The sequence below is a fragment of the Microtus ochrogaster genome, chromosome 5 (genome assembly GCF_000317375.1).
Source record: "Microtus ochrogaster isolate Prairie Vole_2 chromosome 5, MicOch1.0, whole genome shotgun sequence".
Lineage (NCBI taxonomy): Eukaryota > Metazoa > Chordata > Mammalia > Rodentia > Cricetidae > Microtus > Microtus ochrogaster.
Window position 1 is genome coordinate 75,380,871 of NC_022012.1, and position 9,701 is coordinate 75,390,571.

The 9,701-nt window shown below is 46.1% G+C and overlaps 1 protein-coding gene across 2 annotated transcripts in view; it reads left to right on the plus strand.

Annotated features, from left to right (window-relative positions):
• The window catches only part of Dis3l (DIS3 like exosome 3'-5' exoribonuclease), a 38,005-nt gene that overhangs the window by 7,598 nt on the left and 20,706 nt on the right, over positions 1–9,701 (plus strand). For both annotated transcript variants that reach the window (XM_005347778.3, XM_026779172.1), the window contains exons 3-6: positions 4,311–4,439; positions 5,740–5,875; positions 8,150–8,326; positions 9,304–9,382. In XM_005347778.3, the coding sequence (XP_005347835.1) occupies positions 4,311–4,439; positions 5,740–5,875; positions 8,150–8,326; positions 9,304–9,382 (521 nt within the window). The remainder of the gene's footprint in view (positions 1–4,310; positions 4,440–5,739; positions 5,876–8,149; positions 8,327–9,303; positions 9,383–9,701) is intronic.

The following is a 9,701-nucleotide window of genomic DNA, read 5'->3' on the forward strand; positions in this document are numbered from 1 at the left end:
ATCACCAAGTTAGCAAACTCCAGCCTTCTGGGTGAACAGATGCCAATTTCTTCGGTTGAAGGAAAAAGCCTGAGTTCTGGTTTCTCTAGTGCTGTCTGAAAGCACACTCCTTCTAACTCCTCAAGACTCCACCCCTTAAAGGTTCTGCTGTATCTAAATAGCATCACTGTGGGTCATTTAACATAGGAAGCCTGGGGACATCCAGATCCAAACTGTAAACAGGAGTGGCAGTACAGGCCTGAAATCTCAACGCTCAGGAGGTTGAGGCACGGGGATCAAAGTTAATAAAGCCAAGCGCACGCCTTTAATGCCAGCACTCAGGAGGCAGAGGCCTACAGAACTCTGGGACTACATAGTGAAACCCTGTCAGAAAAGAAAATTTGTAGCCAACTTGAGTTTGATTTATAGGTTGGCCTAGGTTCCATAGCAAGACTCAGTCTCAAAATGTTTTGTTGGGTTTTTTGTTTGTTTGTTTGGTTGTGTGTGTGTGTGTGTGTTTTGTGTGTGTGATTGTGTTTTTTAAACCCAAGCATTATCTAGGTGTGGTGATTCAGGGACAGCAGATGTCAGCATGTAAAAGGCACTTGCCACCAAGCCTGCCAGCCTGAGGTCAGTCTCCAGGACCCGGATGATGGGAACAGAGAACCAGCTCCTGTAAATTGTTCTCTAGCCTCCATGATGAGCATGCACATGCGCACAAAGTAAATGTATGTCATTTTTATGATTCAGATGACAGCGTGATGATTATTGAGATACTCCAAAATGGACTCCATAATGCCATTTAAGTAGTGGCTAATAGGACTAGAAACATAAACGTATTGAAGTTGTAAGACCCCTGAAAGTAGGTCTAGGAGACCCTAGCATGGCGCTGCAAAGCCTAGCAAAGAAAGACCTTTGAATATCTGATCTTCCTGCCTCTCCCTGCCAAGTCCTAGGATCAGGATCAAAGCTGTCCTCTACCAAGTCTACCCTAAGACTGGGATGTTTAAAATTGAAGATTTTGACTGTTGAAACCACTGTCGTCGCTCTGGTGACATTGTCCACGGTGCTCTGAAGCTTCTCTGTGTCGACTTCACACAGGCTTCTGTCTGCTTACTCTATCTTAAACACTGCGCAGTCTGCCAGCAGGAATTATGACTGCACTGTATGTGTGCACTGCTAAATTATAACCACAAGCCCACACATCTCCAGAAGCCCTGACTGTCACACTCGGGGTGATTCACGGCTGAGCCCCTGTCCTCCCCATCAGTATTCTCATGCCATTTGTCCATTTCCCTTATCTGGCTGACAAAGGGAAGCACACAGAACCCTCCTATGGTAGAGAGAGAGAACCAACTCCACAGAGTTGTCCTCTGCCATCCACATGTACTTTGTGGCATGTACATGCCCCCACATACACACACACACAGTAGTATTAAATATAATTTCAAATGAAGATGATGCCAGATATGGTGAAATGGCCTTTAATCTCAGCACTTGGAAGGCAGGGACAGACTGATTGATCTCTGTAAGCTCAAGGCCAGCCTGGTCTACAGGGAGAACCCATCTCAAAAAACAATAGATAGCCAGGCAGTGGTGGCACACATCTTTAATCTCAGCACTCAGGAGGCAGAGGCAGGCTGATCTCTGTGAGTTTGAGGCCAGCCTGGTCTACAAGAGCTGGTTCCAGGGGTTGGAGAGATGGCTCAATGGTTAAGAGCACTGGCTGCTCTTCCAGAGGTCCTGAGTTTAATTCCCAGCAACCACATGGTGGCTCACAGCCATCTGTAATGAGATCTGGCACCCTCCTCTGGCATGTGGGCATACATGGAGGCAGAATATTGTATACATAATAAATAAATCTTTAATTTAAAAAAAAAAAGCTAGTTCCAGGACAGCCAGGGCTACTACACAGAGAAACCTTGTCTCAGAAAAAAAAAAAAGAAAGAAAAGAAAAATTACAAAGTGGTGGTGGCAGACGCCTTTAATCCCAACACTTGGAAGGCAAAAGCAGGTGGGTCTCTTGAGTTCAAGGCCAGCCTGATCTAAGGAGTGGAGTTCCACCCTATACAGCCAGGACTACACAGAAAAACTGTGTCTCAAAAAACAAAGCAAAAAAGATTGACATTTTTGTAATTCCTAAGTATACAGTTTACTGGCACTATGTCCATTAACCATTGTGTAGCTATCCATAAACGCAAGCTCTGGAATTTTTCTTATCCCTGCATTGAAAGTCTGTACTACTTAAATGCTACTTCTCCCTTCTTGACCCCAACCCCAGGTAACATGTCTGCTTTCTCTTTGTATGTCTGCTCTAATGTGCCTTTCACAGCTGGAGCCACAGTGTTTGCCCTTTCGTGACTGGTTTACTTCACTCGCCCCGTGTCCAGGCTCATCCATGTGTCAGAGTCCCCCTTTCAAAGGCCAAGTCTTATGGACATTGGTTCTCTTATTTCTTGTCATTCAGTTGCATCCACCCTTTTGTTGCTGTAAAAGGTGCCGCTGTGAACATGGGTGCCCAGATCCCTGTCCAAATCCCATTTTTATTTGGTTGGGTTTTGTGGTTTTGTTTATATGGGTACTTATTTATTCAGCAGGGTTTGGTGTTTATCCCAGGGCCTCGTGCATTTGAGGCAAACCCTCCAGCGCTGAGCTGCATCACAAGTGTCTGGGTCTGTCTTTTGGACACGCACCTACAAATGGGCTTGTAATTCTGGCTTTGATTTTTTTGCTTGCTGTAGTCAGGCTGCTGCAAGTGGGCCCTGTCCTGTCTAGATGATGCCTCCAAGAGCATCCAGTGCCGTACACTCACTCTCCAGCCAGAGGCCTGGCCCAGGAGGGTAACACACCCACCAAGGAATGATGTTAGCCAGGGTGATCATTTGTCCACAAATAGCCAGAGTGAGTGTGAGGCCTTGAATGGATCCTAGCACTGCAAAACCAACAGCCCTACCCACCCTTTTAAAATAACTGCCTAAATGTTTCCTGTAATGTTTCTTGATGACAGGCTCTTGAAAAGTTCTTTCGCAGAAGCTGACCCTTGGTAGACTTGCTATTTGGGCATGGTTCTGGTAACACTGCTGGAAGGCTCTCTGTACTGGGAAAACGTTACTTTCTATTAGCTGTCTGACAGCTGGGTCTATCTCTTCATGAAATCATGGAGGTTGTATAGATACAGTTCACTGGTTTACTTTACATGACCTTTTCTAGGTCGGCAAGTCTGCAAGCTAAAGGGAAATGTATTAATGTTTAAAAATACGTGCTTAAAAATTAATAAAATTGGCACGCCTTTAATCCCAGCACTTGAGAGGCAGAGGTAGGCAGATCTCTGTGAGTTCAAGGCCAGCCTGGTCTACCATAGCTAGGACAGGCTCCAAAGCTACAAAGAAACCTTGTCTAGAAAAAAAAAATTAATAAAATTATTAATCTCGGCACTCAGAAGGCAGGAGCAAGCGAGTCTCTGTGAGTTAAAAGCCAACCTGGTCTACAGAATGAGTTCCGGGACAGCCAGGGACACACAGAGAAACCCTGTCTCAAATAAACAAAAACAAAAAAAGTTTGCCAACAAGTAGGAAGCAAAAAAGGTGCCAAACTTTACTTGTGTGCTGTGGCCGTAAAAGGGCAGATAGTGTAACTACATAGTAAAATAGCCAAGCATTGCTGAGGGAAAGCAGGAGAAGGGGTCTAATTAATCTGCAAACTAATTAATGAGGCCTTCCCCAAGTGCAAGCAATTAACAGGCAAAACTGAGAACCGCTAACACTGAAAAACAGGAGCCAATACGAATAAATGCTTCTCAGGGTTGGCTTAGTGTACCTCCTTCCTTTTGTTGGTGTGTGTGTGTGTGTGTGTGTGTGTGTGTGTGTGTGTGTGATGTGTACAAGAGCTCAGAGGACAACCTGTCTTTGTCTTTCACTCTGTTTCAGACAGAATCTCTCGTTCCACTGCACACAGCAGACCGGTTTCTGGAGCTCTTTCTGTTTCCTCTCCCCAGTCTCCCTGTATGAGTACGACAGATGCTCTCACCCAACTTTATTTGGCTTCTGGGAAATTCGAACTGAGGTCCTCATACTTGTGTGGCAAGCACTTTTACCTACTGAGCCATCTTCCCAGCCCTTATTTTGTCTTTTAAGACAGGTTCTCACTATGTCTCCCAAACCACCCTCGAACTCATGATCCTTCTACCTCAGTCTCCTGAGTGCTGGGACATTTCTTGGGCTTTAAACAATCCATCTCTCACTCCGAAATGCCTCATCCATTTTGATCCTTGGCAGGAGTTGGCAGGAGATGAGTACCTGCTCTGTTAGTTTATTCTGTCCCCTGTGTTTCAGACAGTATAACAAACTGCGGAACCTCCTGAAGGATGCTCGCCATGACTGCGTTCTCTTTGCTAACGAGTTCCAGCAGCACTGTTACCTGCCCCGGGAAAAGGGGGAGGCCATGGAGAAGTGGCAGACCAGGTGCGCATCAGGTCACAACACCCTTCGTTGGAACCCATTCCATTTCCTTGTCTGTGGCTCTTCGGGCCTGCTCTGTACTACGCCAGAGCACGGCAGCAGCTGTTCTAGGACTGTGGCTATTGCTGGGGTGTTGGTGTTTCAGATGGGTCATTTGAATACGAACGGTTAAGTTGTTAAAATTGGGATTGAGGAGACGAAGGTACCCAGCCTGAAATTGCCTCGACTCAAAGGCTGGAGTGTCCTACTAGTGGTGTAGGAGGCTTAACTTTGATGTCTTAAGACAAAAAGATGACTTGCTCAATTTAACGTCCTGGGCCAGTCTCACTAAATGGAAATTGTCCCAGAAATGCAGTGACTTAGTTTAGGTCTGCCCAGAACTTCAGAGTGAAGCAAGCACTTGGGTGTAGGGTGTTTGCAAATAGTGGTTCCCCACAGCAGGAGCGAGTGATGGCGGGAAGATGGGGGCTGTGAAGCTGATGTGGGAAAAGAAGGCTAAGTCAGTCCTGCTGGGCCCTTGGAGAGACCCTGTAGAGTACCTCGCAAAGTGGCCCACATGCAAGAGCCCAGGCACCTTAGGTAATTGCCCCCTAGGTACTAACTCCAAGGTTCCTTGGGGTGGAGTGTACTTGCCCACAGCCCTCTGAGAGGGTTGCACACACCTGCAGAAAAGGACCTTCCACAACTGGGCACTTCCCTGGGAACACACTACAGTCCTGAACCTAGTTCTCCAGGCCCAGGCTTCAGCTCTTGGGGGAAGATTCCAGGTATATCATGTGGTTTTCTTTCAGGTCTTACTAGCTTACCAGCTTTAGCTGCTTGCAGCTGGTTTTTCTCTTAGCTGGAGACTGTTGCTCATCTTTCATAGAGTTTGCTGGTCATTTCACATGTGCCCCATAGCTCAGCCTCCAATTAGAAAGTGTTACAGAGTGACAGTCTGGGCTTTCTAAACAAAAGCAGGAACTGAAAATAGTTGCTATGGGGCTGAACATCTAGGAAGAAGAGATGGGAGGTGCTTTCTGATTCCTTTGTCTCCCACAGAGGGCCGGGCCTGCCCCCAGTTATCTAGATACCCAGGAAGTATTTGTTGTGTGAAGAAAGAACAAAAGAATTATTGGATGGATGGATGGATGGATGGATGGATGGATGGATGGATGGATGGATGGATGGATGGACAGGTGGACGGGTGGACGGATAGATGATTAGCTATATAGACACAGGGTGGCAGATAGGAACCAAGTGTGACATTCTGAACAGCAGCTGTGTTTATGCTTCGGATGTTCATCACCCTTTGCTGTCCCAGGAGCATATACAACTCAGCTGTTTGGTACTATCACCACTGCGGGGACAGGATGCCCATCGTTATGGTGACAGAAGATGAAGAGGCCATTCAGCAGTATGGAAGTGAAACAGAAGGCGTGTTTGTAATTTCTTTCAAGGTATTTCCAGTGGCGCATGCGCACACACATTCAGTTATTTTGGGTTTTTTGTTTGCTTATTTGGTTTGGTTTTTGTTTTTGTTCTTGTTGTTTTGGGTTTTGTTTTTCGTTTTTGTTGTTGTTGTTTTTTGAGACAAGGTTTGACTATGTAGCCCCAACTATCCTAGAACTCACTCTATAGACCAGGCTGGCCTCAAATTCAAGAAATCCACCTGCCTCTGCCTCCTGAGTGCTGAGGTTAAAGGTGTGCACCACCACGGCATAGCTACTCATTCAGTTCTTAACAGTACCCGTAAGGCCGCAGTCTAGATCCTTGGGCAACACAGATAAGAGAAAGTAGACTTCATAGTAATTCCAGTACCGGGGTAAGTTGCCAATTCTGAGGCAGGAGCTCACCGAAAGTCTGAGTCCAGCCTGGGCTGCAGAGTGAGAGCCTGTCCCATAAAAAAAAGGAAAGGGAAATAGAAGGAAGACTTTAATATGGTTTATATTGGGAGCTGGAGAGATGGCTCAGGGGTTTGGAGCATTTGCTGTTCTCACAGAGGATCTAGGCTCAGTTCCCAGCACCTACATGGCAACTAACAACTGTCTGACCTCTTCTGATTTCCTCAAGCACCAGGCATGCATGTGGTGCATATGCATACAGATAAGTAAAACACTCATGCCCATAAAATAAATAAATCTTTAAAAAGAGAGAGAGATGACTCATAGCATTATTGGTAACCAGGTAGCCTTGACTTTTGCAAATTCTACCAGCTGAGCCACATCCCTAGCCCCTTAAAGCCAGTCTTGTATGTCAGCGACCCCTCACTTTTCCCCACTGGAATTATGCATGAAGAAGAGTAGGGGCACTCGGAGCCGAGATGTGCCATTACTTATGTGAGGGCTCTCGGGTCACAATCACGTCGTTTTATCAGTGCCAGTTGCTTCGGGCTGTCATAGCAACACCTTCTTCCTATCTCTTAAGCACCTTCTAGGAGATTGGGCTGGTGGTTAATCTCTCCATAGATGGCAGGTCTCTCCTGTCTGTCCAGTTGGCCAATCAAATCTACTGGCTGATTGCATTTTCTGATGCAAAAACCAAGATGCAGCCTCCATTATCCCTGTCAGCTTAGAGAACGTCCAGTTCCAATTTTAAATTGTAGATTCCATAAGGGTTCCCATGTGCATGTATTGCTAAAGATTTGCCAATAGAATTTTCTTGACTGCGCTATAAAAATGTGTTCTGGAGTGCCAGAGAATTCCAGGGGCGCTAGATATTAATGGCAGTGTCACTTGCTTTTTCTGTGGTAATACATCATGTCTTGTTCCTGCAGAGGACAGTTGACTAAAATTACATTTTTCTACTTTTTTGAGAATTACTTTTCTTTGTAGTCCAGTAGTACAGGACAGTTTTATTTTGTAGAGCAGTTCTCTAGCAAACTGTGAGCAAGGGCCCGTAGAGGTGAGTGATAGCAGAGAAAGAGGGTCAGCTTCAGGCGAGAGGGAAACAGGATTCTCTTTGGGGACTTGACATTGGATGCGAAGAAACAAGGTGATCAATTCTTCATGAAGAGGTTGTTTCCTGACAAAATAGGGTGTTAGGTGGCACACGAGCACAGGGTTGCCATGCTGACGCTGGCGTGTGAGTGGCACACGGGCACAGGGTTGCCGCGCTGACGCTGGTGTGAACAGAACTTTTAAGAGGAAGAAGGGAAGAAAGGAAGTTGTCCAAACAGGATTGAAATTAATAGGAGGAGTGCTGGCTTCCACATAAGGATGTTTTCTTTCCTTTATAATTGGAGAAAAGAGAATGTATCATGGCCTTAAATTAAGTTGAAATCACATGTAAGAAGATAAGAATACATAATAGATTTTCCTATCTGTTCTTTATAGACCATCATGTTCAGAAGTGAGAGACATAGAGAAACAAATTGGTGTGTGTGTGTGTGTGTGTGTGTGTGTTGTGTGTTCAGTGTATGTCAGGTGCACACATGGAGACCAGAGGAGGACACTAAATGTCTTGCTTTATTGCTCCTACCTTATTCCCTGGGGATAATTTCTCTACTGACCCTGAAGCTAGGCCTTGGCCAGCAAGCCTCAGCAATCCTCCTGTCTCAGAGTCCTCATGCCCTTAGCACAGGGTTACAGTGGGAGTTTTCATGTGGGAGCTGGGATTTGAAGTCAGGTCTTCAGGCAGATGTTCTTACCTGCTTAGCCCACTTGGTCCTGTAGTAGTGCTGGAATGAAGACTCAGCATCTGGCCATGTTTCTCTGTGCCTTTACCAAATACAGAATTACTTGGACAACTTCTGGCCGGATTTAAAGGCTGCCCATGAGCTCTGCGACTCCATCCTGCAGTCTCGCCGGGAAAGGGAGAGCGAAAGTCAGGAAACCCATGGGAAGGAGTACCCAGAGCACCTTCCCCTGGAAGTGCTGGAGGCAGGCATCAAATCCGGACGCTACATCCAGGTGAGGGTGGCAGTGAAGGGCAGGTGTCAGTACAACCAGCATTTTTTTTTCTCTTCTTAGCTTGCCTTCCACACCAGGGCTTTGAGTTCAATGCCTGTCACAAGATGAGCTTGAATAAGCAGAGCTACCCAGTTCATTTTTTCCATAGTCCTTAACTGTCTAGTTCTAAGCTGCCCAAGTGTCACACAGTGTGGGGGTAGCCTCCTGTCACTGGGAAAGAAATACAGTTTTGAATGTGGGTGTGGACGTGGCAGCAGCAACATCACATCTGTGAGTTTGTCTTCCTCCTTTGCCACTCTTCTGCCCCTCGAAGGAGGCCTCAGGTGCTATCAGAGCTTGGGGAAGGGTTTGGGAAAGGACCTGGATACAGTAAGTAGCTCCTCAGCCTTGGTCATTTTACCCACATTCATTTCCTGTTTCTTCATGCGGCTGTGTGTGGTCTTGTGTGTCCCCCATAGTCAAGATTTAGAACTACTCTAAGGATTTTGTCTTTCTTTCTTTCTTTCTTTCTTTCTTTCTTTCTTGCTTGCTTGCTTGCTTGCTTGCTTGCTTGCTTGCTCCAGACAGGGTTTCTCTGTGTAACAGCCCTGTCTCTCCTGGAACTCTTTTTGTAAACCTGGCTGGCCTTGAACTCACAGAGATCTACCTGTCTCTGCCTCCCAAGTGCTGGGATCAAAGGCATGCGCCACCACTGCCTGGCACAGATTCTGCATTTCTAGCAGGCTACTCAGAAGTCTCTTTGGGGCCAAAGCTTGAGTGTGCCGTGCTGAAGTCCCTGCCGTAGTGTAAGGAGTGTGTCCTGCCCTTGGTGCAGCTGCAGAGAAGTTCAAGCTAGCAGCGTATTCTCTCAAGAAAAGGCACTCTAGTGGGAAGACGGGGACCACAGTCTGCTAAGAATATGAAGATATTTTCATGACTTTTTGAAAACTGGGTCAAGAAAGAACTTTGTTCACACTGATTTTTGCTTACAATTCTAGGGAATTCTGAACGTCAACAAGCACAGAGCTCAGATAGAAGCTTTTGTTCGCCTACAAGGAGCCAGCAGTAAGGACTCAGGTTCGGTACCAACCACACACATTTCCATGCTGCTTTTTTAATTCTGACATTATATGGTAAAGAAAGCAAGTTGACGTGTCGTGCAGCCTTATATATTTTGGCATTTGTGGATTTTAGGGGTTTCCCCCTTAGGTTTATTTTGTCCACAATTTGGGGGGGTGTAGTAATAGGAGCGGCGGGGCTGCCTGCTAGCTTATGCCCCGAAATAACAACACACAAATTGTATTCATTTAAACACTGCTTGGCCCTTTAGCTCTAGCCCTTACTGGCTAATTCTGATATCCCGATCAACCCATCTCTAATAATCTGTGAGCACCGG